Source organism: Sphaerodactylus townsendi, linkage group LG01, assembly GCF_021028975.2.
Source record: "Sphaerodactylus townsendi isolate TG3544 linkage group LG01, MPM_Stown_v2.3, whole genome shotgun sequence".
Taxonomy (NCBI): domain Eukaryota; kingdom Metazoa; phylum Chordata; class Lepidosauria; order Squamata; family Sphaerodactylidae; genus Sphaerodactylus; species Sphaerodactylus townsendi.
The window spans coordinates 1,199,613-1,214,545 of NC_059425.1; the positions used below are offsets into that span (position 1 = coordinate 1,199,613).

Below are 14,933 nucleotides of genomic sequence, written 5' to 3' on the forward strand. Positions count from 1 at the left end.
AGCTGCTGTTGCTGGAGGGAATGGCTTTACAACCTATCCCTGTTGCCCGCAGTCTTGGGGTGTTTCTGGATGCCTCTCTTTCTATGGAGGCCCAGGTAACCTATACTGCATGCAGAGCGGTTTTCCATCTTCGCCAAGCTCGACAGCTGGCTCTTTATCTTTCCCAATCCAATCTAATCACTGTTATCCATGCAACGGTCACCTCCAGGCTAGATTACTTCAATTTGCTCTACACTGGACTGCCTTTAACTCTGATTGAGAAACGGAAGCTGGTGTAAAATGCGGCCATGGGACTCCTTAATGCGGCATAAATGAGGGAGCATATCACCCCCATCCTCTGTGAAGTGCATTGGCTAATGGTGGAATTCCAGATCAGATTTAAGGTACTGGTTTTGACCTTTGAGGCTGTAAGTGGCCTGGGACCTGCATACCCCTGAAACCGCATAATCCCATAAATTTGAGGTCAGCAACTGCAAACCTCAACCCTTCTACTGTCAGATTGGCCTCAACTGGGGCCAGGGCTTTTTCAGCCCTGACCACTACCTGGTGGAACGCTCGGCCACCTAACATCAGAACCCTGTGGGATTTGATGCAATTCCGCTGGCCTTTAAGGCAGAGTTGTTTCACCAGGCTTTTGGTTGAGGTCCGAGATTGTAATTGTCTTCAATTTCAATTACATCTGTTGTCGGCCCTAAACCTCTAATCCCTTATCTATTTTTCAATAACACCTGTTGCTGGTTTTCATTCTATTTCTGTTTTTAAGTTTTAAGTCAACCTTAATTTAATTGTATTTTATCTAGCATAGAATTGATTTTAATTATACCTGTTTTCATTGTTTATTTAATCAAGTTCGATATGTTACGTTTTATTACTGAAAGTGGATCTGAGCCCTTGCGAGGAGGGCAGCTTATAAATCGAAATAAATACATAAATAAATACACTTTTGTCTTACGAATAGTTATTTGCAACATATTCTGGTGTGTTTTTTGATAAAAACAACGTTCCGGAGGCGCTGTTCGCACAGTTGCCACCTCCACAATGATGCAGAGCCATGCTCCCCAGTTGGCGGGGAAACAATGTTTTTGAAACTCGTACAATGAGCGAGTCTTTTCAAAAACAATGTTTTGCATCTGGTGCCAAGCGAATGGCACCGAGTGGGGGGGGTGCCACTTTTAGACACCTCCATTCTGTTTGCAAACTTACCTTCTCTTCTCCAGCAAAGCTCTGCGGAGACGAGGGGACACACTCCCTGGCCTCCGACCCCTGAGGCGTTGCCATGGCCACAGGGGCATGTTCTCTCGTCCCTGAAGAGCTCTGCCGGAGAAGGGAAGGGAAGTTTTGTACAGAATGGAGGCACCTCCATGCAAACGTGCCTCTGTGGCCACGGCAGCTGCTGGGCCACCCACATGGGAATGGCCTTGGGACTTCACCAGCATCATATATGCTGGTGTGAAGCCACTTCCCTGGCCCATGTGGAGTGGGCCCTGGGGAATTTGAAGGTTCATATCATATGCATGTGGATTCAACAGTTTCCCCAGTGAGTCACGGTTGCAGAAAAGTATGTTTTGCAATAATGGATAGGTTAAAAGAGACATTGGTAGATTCCACAAGTAGTTATAATGAGTTGCAATCATTGTAAATGAACCAGTTTTCCTTTTCCCCCCCATTTGCATGTAGACTGTCTATACTTTCAGGAAGCAATTTGAGCCCATGAAAACAATTTGTTTTTTTTTTTGTGCCTTCACATGAAAACGCTTTTCTTGTGAAATGGGGGTGCTCACGTTGAGCAAACTGCACAAAACTGGAAGGAGGGCAGGTTCTTTCTGAAATGGGTGGAAAGGGTGGCAGGGAGGAAATGAAAGCATCACACAAAAGCACCTTCAACCTGGAATTTTGCGCAAAAAAAAAAAATCACTAGTTTAGCGTTTTTTGTAAAACCAAGTTTGAGAGAAATATGACGGGCCTGACTCATTTTGGAGAAAAGACTCGGGCAAAGTTCTTTCCCCAAACTCTATGTATACTGTTCTGAAGACAATATATTTGTGCCCTGTTGAATCCACCTTTGTGTCAAATGGAACGTGCGGGAGTGATATCTAAAGTTTTGAGGTCTACAGAGTGGGTGAATAGTTTGATCATCACAGAAAAGAACAGAAAAAAATGGCAAGTGGCTTGATCTCCGTGACTTGAATAAAGCAAATTAGTAGGCAGCATTATCCTGTTCCTACAATGGATGATGTCAATTCGCTTGAATGATTTTCTTTTAAGGAATTGTAGATGAAAAGGATGGTTATTGGCAGTTGGATGAAGTGTCATTATGTCCATGTCCATTTAATACACCCTCTGGAAGGTATTGTTTTAATCGCATGCCTTGTGGACTTAAATTCTCTAGTGAAGTATTTCATTAAAAAAAAAGGTAAGTCCATCAGTATGTATTTGGTAAGGTTGTCCAAGATCAGACTGATCACAAACCATTGGAGGTATTTTTAAAAAAAGTTGGTGATGTTCCGGCTTGTTTGGGATCCAGCAGGTTCTCACCAGTTCCCAAGAGTGGGTTACTAATTATTTGTGTGTGCCGAGGGGGGGGGGGTTTACTAATTGGGTCTGCTTTTCTATTAGAAATTCCATTGGATCCAAAAATCATAAAGTCCTGTTGTTTCCTATGTGGCTGGTTAGCGACGGTAGAAAACGGGGGTAATTCTCCCTGTTGGGCTGTTTTAAAAACATGTTTTAGAAATATGGTAAAGTTCCTTGTTTAAGGAAAGTATCCTTCTTTTGATTTCTAGAAACAAAATGAAGTATTTGAAAATATTAAGTATTTGACAGGCAGTCAATTAGAGGAGAAGTAGTTGTTTCTGTTGGCAGTAGACGATAGTACTTGCTATAATGAGTTTAAATTATGGACAGAAAGATACCAGCTGGAAATTAGGAACTTTTTTTTTTACAGTAAGAGTTTTTTACAGTAACAGAGAAATTATTAATGCCCCGCCCCCAGAATGCCCGGCCACGCCCCCGGCGTGCCCCGCCCAGCCCCATTGGCGCTACGCCACTGTTTGAATCCCACCCCATGGGAACCTGTTACTAAAATTTTTGGATCCCACCACTGCACATGCTTCTACAACTTCAAAGATATCGACTCAATGTAGTGTATATCCAAGGAAGCATATGTAACTTGCTGATACTTTATTGTGGCCTAGTGTGGATCCTCCTAGAAGTGAGGAAGAACTAGAAGGTGAGAGAGTGATGCATGAACTGAGTATGATAGCTACGCATCCATAAGGAGTAGCTGTTATGTAGAAAGCTACAAGTCAAGATGGACAACTTCAAGGGCAATAACTCCCAGAAGGCAAGGTTGGCCACAGTACACGAGAGACATCCCTTCAGCTGCAAAGCCATTTTGGTCTGTAAAGGGTTTTATATGCTATAAAGATCATATGGGCAAAAGAGTAGTCATATCTTTGTCCAAAAGTGAGACCTGTTTTCTCAACTTCATGACTCATATCAAGGTAGCCAGAGAACCAAAAACAGGGCAAGAGAGTTAATGTATTGGCCTGGGATGAGTTGTGCTATTGAAACATTTATTGGAAATGGCTCAGCGTACCAAAAAAAAAAAAAATCAAAAGGAACCACTTATACCACATTAAATGCCTGAGTTACCATGAGAAAAACCACTTATACTTATATTAAATGCCTGAGTTACCATGGTATAGATATTTTTGAACATTGATCTTGTCTGTTTCTTCTTGTGGTAGACTATTATTCAAACTATCCAGAAGTATTGAGTTTATCTGGTAAGACTGCAGGAACTGTGGTAGCTAGATGTAAGACAGTGGCTCATTCCGCACATGCAGAATAATGCACTTTCAAACTGCTTTCAGTGCTCTTTGAAGCTGTGCGGAATGGCAAAATCCACTTACAAACAGTTGTGAAAGTGGTTTGAAAATGCATTATTTTGCGTGTGTGGAAGGGGCCAGTGTTTGCTCAACCTGCTATTCCTGTAAGGGTTGTGAGAGACAATGTACCATTGCTGGTCAAGAGTTTCAGCAGTTTGCTCAGGAGGGGGCATTTGAACAGTGCTTCAGTGGCCAAGGGTACCCTCAAACAAATGGAATGATTGAGAGAGCAATTCGTTCTGCAAAAGTGCTTATTAAAAAGACGTAGAGGGATCCATATTTGGCATCGCTGGAATATCATAATATACCTGCTATGGGAATGGTATATTTACCAACTAAGATGCTGATGGGCAAAATAATAAGCAAATTGCCAGTAAATATTGAGTTGCTGTGCCCTAACATACCTACTGGGGAGAGAGAAGATCTTCAAAGAGTTCAGGAGAGACAGAAACATTTTCATGACCATACAGCAAAACCCCTTAAGCCATTACATTGCAAGGAAACTCAGTATGAGTAGAGGCTAATGAAAGGTCGTTCCCTGCAGTTATATCAGAAAAAGTGTGACCAACCCTTCACTTATCAGGTGATGATTCCTAGAGGATGTAGTTATTGGCATAATAGATGGAAACTGAGGTGTCAACAAAAGATGTCTGGAAATAATGATGCTATGGATGTAGGGCAGAAGGCACTTGCGGGCATGCAACGTGGTCGGTCCCTTAACATGTCTTGTGGGAGCATGGAGGATAGTCAACAGGACAATATGTATTTGATGAATAATGTATTTCACACACACACACGCGTGCACACACACACACACACATACTCTATACACACACATATAGTCTTGATTTTGTTTTTGCAGAGGGGAGATATGTTGTATGTTCCTTTTAATAAGATCATTCTCCCAACACACCTGAAATGTATTTATGTAGCCTGGTGTTTTATTATGAGTCTGTAGTTGCTCTCCTTTTGCATTTCTCCATGTTGGTAGACTTCGTGTGCCTAGGCTTCTATCTTTGATAATAATAAACTGAGCTAGTGTTTGTATGAAGACATCTAAATGTTGACCTCCCTACTACACCCAAAGACGTTATTGGCTTTGCCAGAGCCCTGGAAGTCTGCGTACACTGGGCGTCACTGCACTAATGCTCTCTGAGAAGCTGCAGGGTGAGCACAACCTTTGGTAGGGCTGTCCAGAAGTAATTTCTTTCCTACAAGGAGTTGTAGCAAAGCTAGTTTCGATGACTGGGAAGTCCAACAGTGAAGGCGGGCATCAGATCTTCCAGGAACAAACTGCCTGCTACTCTCATCCTAGACACCAGAACTTCTTTTAATGCTCTGTGCCCAGATCGGGCTGTATGTGGCCTACCTTCCAGAGTCAGTCTGGGAGCCAGTGTGGCATAATGGTTCAGAGCTGGTGGACTCTAATCTGGAGAACTGGGTTTGATTTCCTGCTCCTCCACCAGAGTGACAGAATCTTATCTGGTGAATCAAATTTGTTTCCCCACTCTTACATTCCTGCTGGGTGACCTTGGGCTAGTCACAGTTCTTCAAAACTCTCTCAGCCCCACCTACCTCACAAGGTATCTGTTGTGGGGAAAGGAAGGAAATGGAGTTTGTTAGCTGCCAAGAGTCTCCTTTCAGGAGAGAAAGGTGGGGTATAAATCCAAAATCTTCCCCTACAACCATGACTTTTAATGGGTTTGGAGGATGGTTTCACCAGTTCTGAATCTGGACACTCACTCAGTGTAGGAAAACCTACTACCATTATCACTGCCTGTGAATACCAAGATGAGAACCATGGAATGCTAAGAATTCCCTTCCTCCAGGAGCACAACTCACCACAGATTTGGCCAATGGCTTGCTATGGGCCTGCAGCAATCTCTGCCATTCACGGATGCTTAAGGCTTGCCTGCTCTTAAGGCTTAAGGCTTGCCTGCTCTTAGCATTGATCATTAATGACCCCTTGGTAGAGGAATTTCCCAAGGTACAAGTCAAGGACAAAGTCAGGTGTGGGATAGTAAAGGATGCATATGTCCTCCCAGAAGGAAAAGATCCCCTGCCCCCAAAACAGTCCAGATACCCTGAAGAAAAAGAGACAGAGATAGGAAAGGCCATTGACGGAGTCCTAAAGTGGGACATCATCACCCCATGCAGTACATCTGAATTGCCCCCTTGTGGCCAGTCTTCAAGGCAGATTGATTCACATGGTGAATGACGGTCAACTTTAGAGCCTGTACAGCAGTGGTGGGATCCAAAAATTTTAGTAACAGGTTCCCATAGTGGTGGGATTCAAATTGTGGCATAATGCCAATGGGACTGGGCGGGGCACAACGGGGGCGGTGGCGGGCATTCCAGGGGCGGGGCATTGCTGGGCGGGGCTGTGGCAAGAACACAGCCACTGCACCGGTCCTTGGGCGGGAAACGAATGCCACGCACGCCGTTGCACCTCCTGCTAGACTGCTTCAAGTTCTGCGGGCTACTGCTGAGAGGAGGGGCGTAACTAAGGCAAAAATCACGTGGCAAAATCACCAATTAGTAACCCCCTCTCGGCACACTCAAATAATTAGTAACCTACTCTCGGGAACCAGTGAGAACCTGCTGGATCCCACCTCTGCTGTAAAGCCATCGCCTCACCAGTTGCCCTAGTGGTAGCCAAGCATGGTGAGATCCAAGCAACTATTGCAGCAGGAGGCAAATTCTATAGCAAGATAGATTTGACAAATGCTTTCCACTCAATCAAGCTCCATGAAATTCATCTTTACTTTCCACAGCCATACTCATGTGGACTCCCCAAGGCTTTCATTCCAGTCCCAGTATTTGCCACTCGCAGGTTGTCAAAGCATAGGAAGGATTGAAGTCTGACTCCAAAACCCATGTCCTTTCTTACATGGATGACATTCTGATCTCTGTGAAGGAACAGACCCGAGAAATAGCTAGGGAGGTCCTCAGCCTTGTTAGGGAGACCAGCTTCAAGGCAAGCCAAAAAGAACAGCTCAGCTAGTTAGAATCGAGATCAAATACTTAGGACTTTTCCCTAGACACCAAAGGTAGAGCCCCAGATGCACAGAGAGTAGAAGTAATCTCTCAACTCCCTGCCCCCACAGACATGCCATCCCTACACCCCTGATATAATTGCCAGGTGGTCCCAGGCCCAAAAGGCATTTGGCTGGCCTCTAGTAGAGTTCGGGTTTTTTCAGCCCTGGCTCTCACTTGGAGGAATTTGCTGCTGGCAGACGTTAGGGGCCTATGGGATATTAATCAATTTCACAAGCATGTAAAATTAAAATGTTGCACTAAACTCATGGCTGAGGCTGCTATGGATTTATTACATCATACTGACTCCGGAGTTGAGCTTTGTATACTCCCTCTTCCCTGCCCTGATGGGAAATATATATATATATTGAGGCAGAACAGCATAGGCGTATGGGGGCCAAATGATGCCCAGAGACAACAACCCCTCTGGGCACACCCCAGTGCAGGGCACTGCTTACTCACGAGTAAGCCCTGCTTCCCAGTCCAGCAGCCGGGATGCCAGTTTCTGTGACCTCCCGGCTGCTGGGCAGGAGAAGGTGCTGAGAGCAACCCCTCTTCCCAGCTCAGCAGTTGGGACACCAGTTTCTTTGGTGTCCCAGCTGCTGGGCAAGAAGGGGAGCTGACAGCAGTCTTGGAATCCAGTCATCCAGTCTTGGAATGTTCTTGTTTTAATTTCATCAGCACAGTCTGAAATGCACCAAATCAAACCATTTTCCATATCCTTGTCTGTGCCTGGGAATGGAACTTTGCTTTGTTCCAGGATGATTTCCTCTTTTATCACAGCCAGAGGGTCAGCTTTTTCCTATAACTAGATCCCTTAAATCCATGGCAAATTGACCTTGGACAACTTCCCTGTGCCTAATGTCATTCTTCTGTGAGAAGCACTGGTCCTTGCCTCTTGCTTTCCTTGGACCTCATCCAGAATGATAAATATTGCCCCCTCTTCAATGCCCCCTTCTATTCCCTTTATCAATCATTTCTGTATTTCTTAGACTTTTTAAAAATTTCTCTGTGTGTTTGCCACTTGGGAGTGTATTTTTTATTAATTTTAATCCCTTAATAAAATTTTATCCTACTTTCTCTTAAAATGTGGTTTTGAGTGGATTTCTTTGGGCCACAGACCTCTGTAAACCCTGGTGGAGATCTCCTACCCACCTCTCACATAGCCAGTCTGTTTCCTCCTAATTCCCCCCAACTTAAAGAAAAAAGACAAATTCAAGTAACACTTATCTAGGGGATCACTAATTCAAATCCTCAGTGCTCCTGCTCCAAATTATCTACACCAAACACCTTGAAATTACAGAGAATAGTGTCCTGTGTCCTACTTCATTTATTTATTTATACGTTTGCAAGACCAGAGAATAAAAGTATCATAGTATATACCAGTGGTTCTCAACCTTCCAATGCCGCGACCCTTTAATACAGTTTTTCATGTTGTGGTGACCCCCAACCCTAACATTTATCCATTTTACAGATGGAGAACACTGATGCAGAGAGTCTTAGGTGACCCCTGTGAAAGGGTCATTAGACCCTTAAAGGGGTCCCAACCCCCAGGTTGAGAACCACTGGTATATACTATTGGAATAATACAAAAATGATACTAAAAACAACACAAGACTTTACAAGAGCATTTACAGCCTTAAAAACGTAAATATCCCAATAAAATTATAAATGACTAACCAGGAGTTTCATAATTTTATTTGCTGTCTAACAAAACTTGGCTACACTACATGTGTGGGTCTCATAATCCTCTCCTGACTTTATTTATCTATTTAATTCGACTTTTAGCCTGCCCTATCCCTGCAGGGCTTAGAGCGGGTCACAACATAATTTATAATATGATCATAAAACCTTTTAAAACCCAAAATGTCCTTATATAAAACCTTAAAACAACATATAACACCACACCATTTTTAAACATCTCTATATACCCTATGTGTACCTTCATTTGCACGGTATCTTCATGTGCATGGTATCTTCATTTATCTCTGGTTCCAGAGTTTCAGACTGGTCCTTTATCAATATGCTGATGACATCCAACTGTGTCTCCTGATCAGGGACAGGCAGATACTGGCCTGGATGTAGGGGGCAGATGTTGTGACGTTGTGTCGAAATGATTAAAGCAGAGCCATGGATGACGGAGGTCCACAGTGATCTATGCAAGGATAACCTCCAGACGAGATTACTGCAACTCACTTTATGTGCGGCTTCCCTTGAGACTGCGCCAGAAACTTCACCTAGTGCAAAATCTCATCTGTATCCTTACCAGGACTGCATGGCAAGCTCATATCCAATCAGTGCACTGGCTTTGGCTCCAGGTGGAGTACAGCTTTGGCTCCAGGTGGAGTACTGGATCATTCCTCAACCAGGATCAGGGTTTTCTTGACCCTGGCCCTGGGCCCAGCCTGATGGAAAGCTTTGTCAAGTGAGACTGTGAGATTCAGTACAATTTTGCAGGGTCTGTAAGAGAGAGCTGTTCTGCCAGGCCCATGGTTGAAACAGAAATGGTTTCCCATTGGACTTCCCTCCACCTCCTTTACCTTTCCAATAACTTTGAAGATATTGATATTGTCAATTGTTGGAATAATTTAAGCCAGAAACCAGGCAAGGTGGAAGTGTGGTGCGGTCATTAAGAACAACAGCTGAAGAAAATTTGGGAACTTCACTTATCTCTAATTATACCCTGAAATGCCAGATTCAGATGTGTTGGCATTTTGAAACGGAGTATTAAAATTTGTGCCTTCCAAGAAATGCAGGTGATTTGCTTCCATTTGTAGTCAGCCAGGTGATGCCACAGGGTCATTTCTGATCTGACTCAAGTAAAATTGGATAGAATTTCTAGACAAGGCCTATAATATTGTATGATGAAGAAAGACTGGAAGGTAAACAATGCTCACCCTATAATATGGGTTTCAAACCTTAGAACATGCCTTGGGGAGCTCTGAAATATTTAGCAAACTAAACAGTCAGACATGAGTCATGCTTTTGTGATCCACAGAGTTGGTATAAAAGCTCTTGTCACCTGCCACAATCTCCACAACTTCGCTCACCTTCTCTTGCTTTCTTCTCTTCTGCTACTTCTTTGGTAAGTCCACTATATTTTGTTCTCATGGTATATGTCAATGGTGGCGAACCTCTGGCACTCCAGATGTTATGGACTACAATTCCCATCAGCCCCTGCCAGCATGGTCAATTGGCCATGCTGGCAGGGGCTGATGGGAATTGTAGTCCATAACATCTGGAGTGCCAAAGGTTCGCCACGACGGGGTATATGTAATATATGCAGTAAAACAGCTAATCAGAAATCCAGGAAGCAAGTTTAGAAAGTTCTTCCTTTGGGGAATAAACAAAGCATAAGGATATTCAAAATAAGCAAGAAAAGATTTTAATGTTATTAATGCCATTTCTGCTTTGGGAATGTAAATTTCTAAGGGGAAGGAGGAAGCAGAGGTCACCTAGAAAGAACCTGCGGCATAGGGATGAAAGAAGGAGGGGCGGGTGGCTCTCTGCGAAATGTACAGGTGTTGATGTAGAAATGTACTGAGGTAATTTCTATGCTGCCAGTCCAGAACCTGTCTGAGACACCATCATGAATGAGATGCATGGTGGAAGTTCAATTTTCATCTCATTTCAACGTAGTCAACCTCTCCACAGTGCTTAACAAACTCTTGGGTCCCTTCCGCGTATGCAGAATAATGCACTCCCAACCCACGTTCACAATGGTTCGCAAGTGGATTTTGCTATTCTGCACCACAATCCAGCTGCAAAGTGCATTGAAAGTGCATTATTCTGCATGTGTGGAAGGGGCCTTGGTATTGCATATTATCTTCACGCAGCAGAGATCCGTTGTCCTGGAAAGAATTAGCACTTCCCTGCCCTAACTCTGCTTTTCCCATAGCCTGCAAGAAAATCTCCCGGAATTTCTATGCCTGGATTATTGAAGGCTTTCACGGCCAGATTCAACTGGTTGTTGTGTGTTTTCCAGGCTGTGTGGCCGTGGTCTGGTGGATGTTGTTCCTTTCACCTGCATCTGTGGCTGGCATCTTCAGACGTATATCACAGAGAAAAGTCTGTTTCACACTGTGTCCAGACTTCTCTTATAACAGACTTCTCTCTGTGATACACCTCTGAAGATGCCAGCCTCAGATGCAGGCGAAACGTTAGGAACAAGTTAGGAACAGCCTCATATGCAGGCGAAATGTTAGGAACAAGTTAGGAACATGGCCACACAGCCCGGAAAACCCACCACAACCTGTCTATGCCGGGATTTTGCAACCCTACCTATATTTTCAGTTCTATAAGTAATCTTAGGAAAGTTTGAATACATGATTCCTCCCCACACTCATCTTTGTTGCACTGTGTTTTTTGCATAATGTAATTCTTGTGTTCTCTGTCTGGAAAAGTTCCACAAGGCATTAAAACTCTGTTCCCAACCATTGCCAGTAATGTTTGATCAGCCTACTGTTATCTGAAATTGTCACAGACACTGCGCACATGTTGTCGATCATCTTTTTTTTCACAACAAGAAGTGCTAGAACTATAGAGACAGAGAACTATGAGAGCACAATTTGAGGCCATCTCAAAAGCGATTTTTGTGTCCAGTAGTCAGATTTATCTACACTATAAAATGACAACTTATTTACTTTGCTATGGATACCTTAAGAAGGAAGCTTTGGCCGCTTCTGCACACGCAGAATAATGCATTTTCAAACCACTTTCACAACTGTTTGCAAGTGGATTTTGCTATTCCGCACAGCTTCAAAGAGCATTGAAAGCAGTTTGAAAGTGCATTATTCTGCAGGTGCGGAAGGAGCCTTTGAGTCTCAAAAAATAATACCTTCCTCACAATCTTATTGTTACTGGACTTCATTCTAGTTTAGCCACACATATATCCCAAAGGACCCCCCCCCCGCCCCCAATCAGTCAAGTAATATTTTAAATCTTGTTTGCTCTTGCATTTCTCACTCTGAAAATAGCCCTACGTTTAACATTGTTGTTGTTTTAACTGGTATGTAACTGTAACTGTTATTTAAGTTTTAAAGTTTTAAGTTTTAATGAACTAAGCTGCATTTTTGTATTTGAAATGTTTTGCTGATTGCTGTGTAATGTGCAGCCATTCTGTGAGCCGCCTCGAGCCCTCCGGGGGTGAGGAGGCTTATAAATCTCATAATAAATAAATAAAATAAAATAAAATAAATAAGAGCTTAGGCAAATGGAAGGAACATCTTTCTCATCTGTTTACCACAAAGTCTTAGTGAGTTAAATTTGATTTACTCCCTGGGAGAAATGTTTCTTGATGGCTTTCGTGGTCAGAACACACTGACTGTTGTGGGTTTTCCTGACTTTGTGGCCCTAGACTGTCAGGTTTTGCTCTTAATGTTCTGCCTGCATCAGTGGCGGTCGTCTCCGTGGGCATGTCGTGGTGAGATGTGTTTCTATGCCATGGAGATAAACAAAACTCACTGTGACATGCATGCAAAGATCCCAGCCATAGATACAGGTTAAACATCAGGGGCAAAAACTACCAGTGTGGTCACACAGCCTGAAAAAACCACAACGGCCAGAGATTTTTTATCCTTGCAACGTTAACAGTTTTATTCTTCAGCCTTTGACATTGATGTTTCATATCCTTCCATCGTCTAATTCCAGACTCACCTCCACCTTTCCAAGATGTCTTGCTGCTGTCCATCCTGCGCTGTCCCATCCTGCCCCAAGCCTTGCTGCTGCCAACCTTGTTGTTCCCCATGTAGCTACCCCACTGGTGGCCTGGGCTCACTTTCATGCTGCTCCAACTCATGCTGTGGCAACACAGGCTGTGGCAACTCATGCTGTGGCAACACAGGCTGTGGCAACTCATGCTGTAGCAACACATGCTGCGGTAACTCAACATCTGCCCGTAGCCTTGGCATCACCTGTGGGGCCCACATCGCCTGCATCAACCAAATCCCACCATCCGAAGTTGTGATCCAGCCACCTCCTTGCATTATCACCATCCCAGGGCCCGTTCTCGCTGCCACCTGCGAACCTGTTCGTGTGGGAGGGTACACTGCCTGTGGTACCTGCTGCCCCCCTTGTGGTCGCATCTGCGGTTCTTCCTGTTAAGATGAAGAGGACGTCTTCGCCGGATTGGGAATGAAACGGCTACCTGAAAAACACGGAACAAATTGATGGCAGACAACTTCACCAGTGAGGGCGTCAGAAACAGTGATGCCTTCCAATTTAAATCAGGACTCATTGGTGTTCCACAATATGTCTAATGCCCATGTCCACCGACATGCGATTAATATGTATTCCCGCTACTATCACTTCTAAAGTTTTCTTTTCTCTAAGCTATATTTCATTTTCCTTCACTCATACTGTTTAGGAGACCAGAAGGGTGTGAACATCTTCCCTCTGCGGGTCTTCAAATATTCCAGGACCCACAAAGGTATTCCTGCCAGAACAGTATCCTGTATCTATTTCTGTAGTCATTTGCTTTGAACCTTCCAAGTTATCCCAGCTAAATGGGCAGTGGAAAGGCCACTGCTTGCTGTGTCAAGAATGTACGTTTGTCCACCAAGAAACTGCTTCACTGCAAATGACGTAGCTAGCTCTCTTTTTCTTCAATAAAGCTTCTAATTGCATCAAAATTTCTCAAGTGGATTGAGTGGCTTCTTATTTCTAAGAACATGAACAGTGGGGAGGGCGCATTGCTCAGTGATACATCACACCCAGATAGAGCCAGGTTCGATATGACATTCCTCAATCCAAAGTGGCAGCTATTATGAAGGTACTGGGGGGATCAGAATTAGGACTAATAAAAGGAAACACTTCTTCACGCAACGTGTGATTGGTGTTTGGAATATGCTGCCACAGGAGGTGGTGATGGCCGCTAACCTGGATAGCTTTAAAATCAGTACAGGAGAAGTCGATTTATGGTTACCAATCTTGATCCTCTTTGATCTGGGATTGCAAATGCCTTAACTGTCCAGGTGCTCGGGAGCAAAAGCAGAAGGCCATTGCTCTCACATCCTGCATGTGAGCTCCCAAAGGCACCTGGTGGGCCACTGCGAGTATCAGAGATGGACCGATCCAGCTGGTTTGTTCTTATGTTCTTATGTTCTTATGTACTTGACACCTTAAGGAGCAGCTAGCTTTTCTAGTAGACCTCAGTGAGTTTGATGACCCAGTATGGAATCAGAGAATTTTAGCAATGGAAGGGACCATACAGGACATCTAGTCCAACCACTTGCTCAGTTATGGCTCAGTGTAGTGCATTCTTAACTAGTAGTTGTCTTGTCAACTGCTTGAAGACTGAAAGCTAATTCAGTCCCTAAGCAGCCAATTCCGAATATCCAACTGGTACCTTTCCATCCATAATTTATACACATTTTTGCTAATCCTATCTTCTGCTGCCATAAGCCAGCTTTGTATGTTCAAATGTCCGGCTGGACTGCAACAGAAGGCCTTCTGGTTCTGCTACCAACCAGATGTTTCTAAGGAAGTCCCAAGAAGATCAGGAACGTACTTGTTGTCTACAGATTCCTGGTGTCCAGCAATTGATCCTTCGGGTCTTATTGCTTGGGAACATGAAATTATTATTTTTCTAATGATATATGACTAGTCCACTTGTGGTTTTTAAAGCCATCCACTGTGGTGTCCATTCCATTGATTGATGAAATTGAAAAGGTTTTTGCCTTCCCATGTCCAAAGAGGATGGGCTATTCCCAGTCAGCTCATCAGTAGGTTGTACAACTGACCTGCCAGTCATAGATGAGGCTGGTAACCACTGCATTTTTAGAGTACTACTAGCGGGCCCGGCCAAGCATTGCTGTGGCTAAGTCTGGTGAAGTGGAAAAGAAAGAAAAGGGGAAGCGAACTGTTCGAACATGGGAGGGGAGGAGCAAGGGGCCCCTTGCTCCCCTCCTTCTCTCCTGTTCCCTTGCATGGCAACCAGCCCCGTCCCTCCTTAAAGTTCCCCATCCTCTGCTAGGGTGGGTGGGCCATGTCCAGGTGGCTGAACCTGTC

General features: G+C 44.0%; 1 protein-coding gene across 1 annotated transcript in view; it reads left to right on the top strand.

Annotated features, from left to right (window-relative positions):
• Positions 1-13,511, top strand: part of LOC125439661 (keratin-associated protein 5-5-like) — a 266,942-nt gene extending 253,431 nt beyond the window's left edge. Inside the window, exon 2 of the mRNA XM_048508781.1 lies at positions 12,576-13,511. Within this exon, the coding sequence (XP_048364738.1) occupies positions 12,597-13,028 (432 nt within the window). The 5' untranslated portion in view covers positions 12,576-12,596 and the 3' untranslated portion in view covers positions 13,029-13,511. The remainder of the gene's footprint in view (positions 1-12,575) is intronic.
• Positions 13,512-14,933: the final 1,422 nt, after the last annotated feature.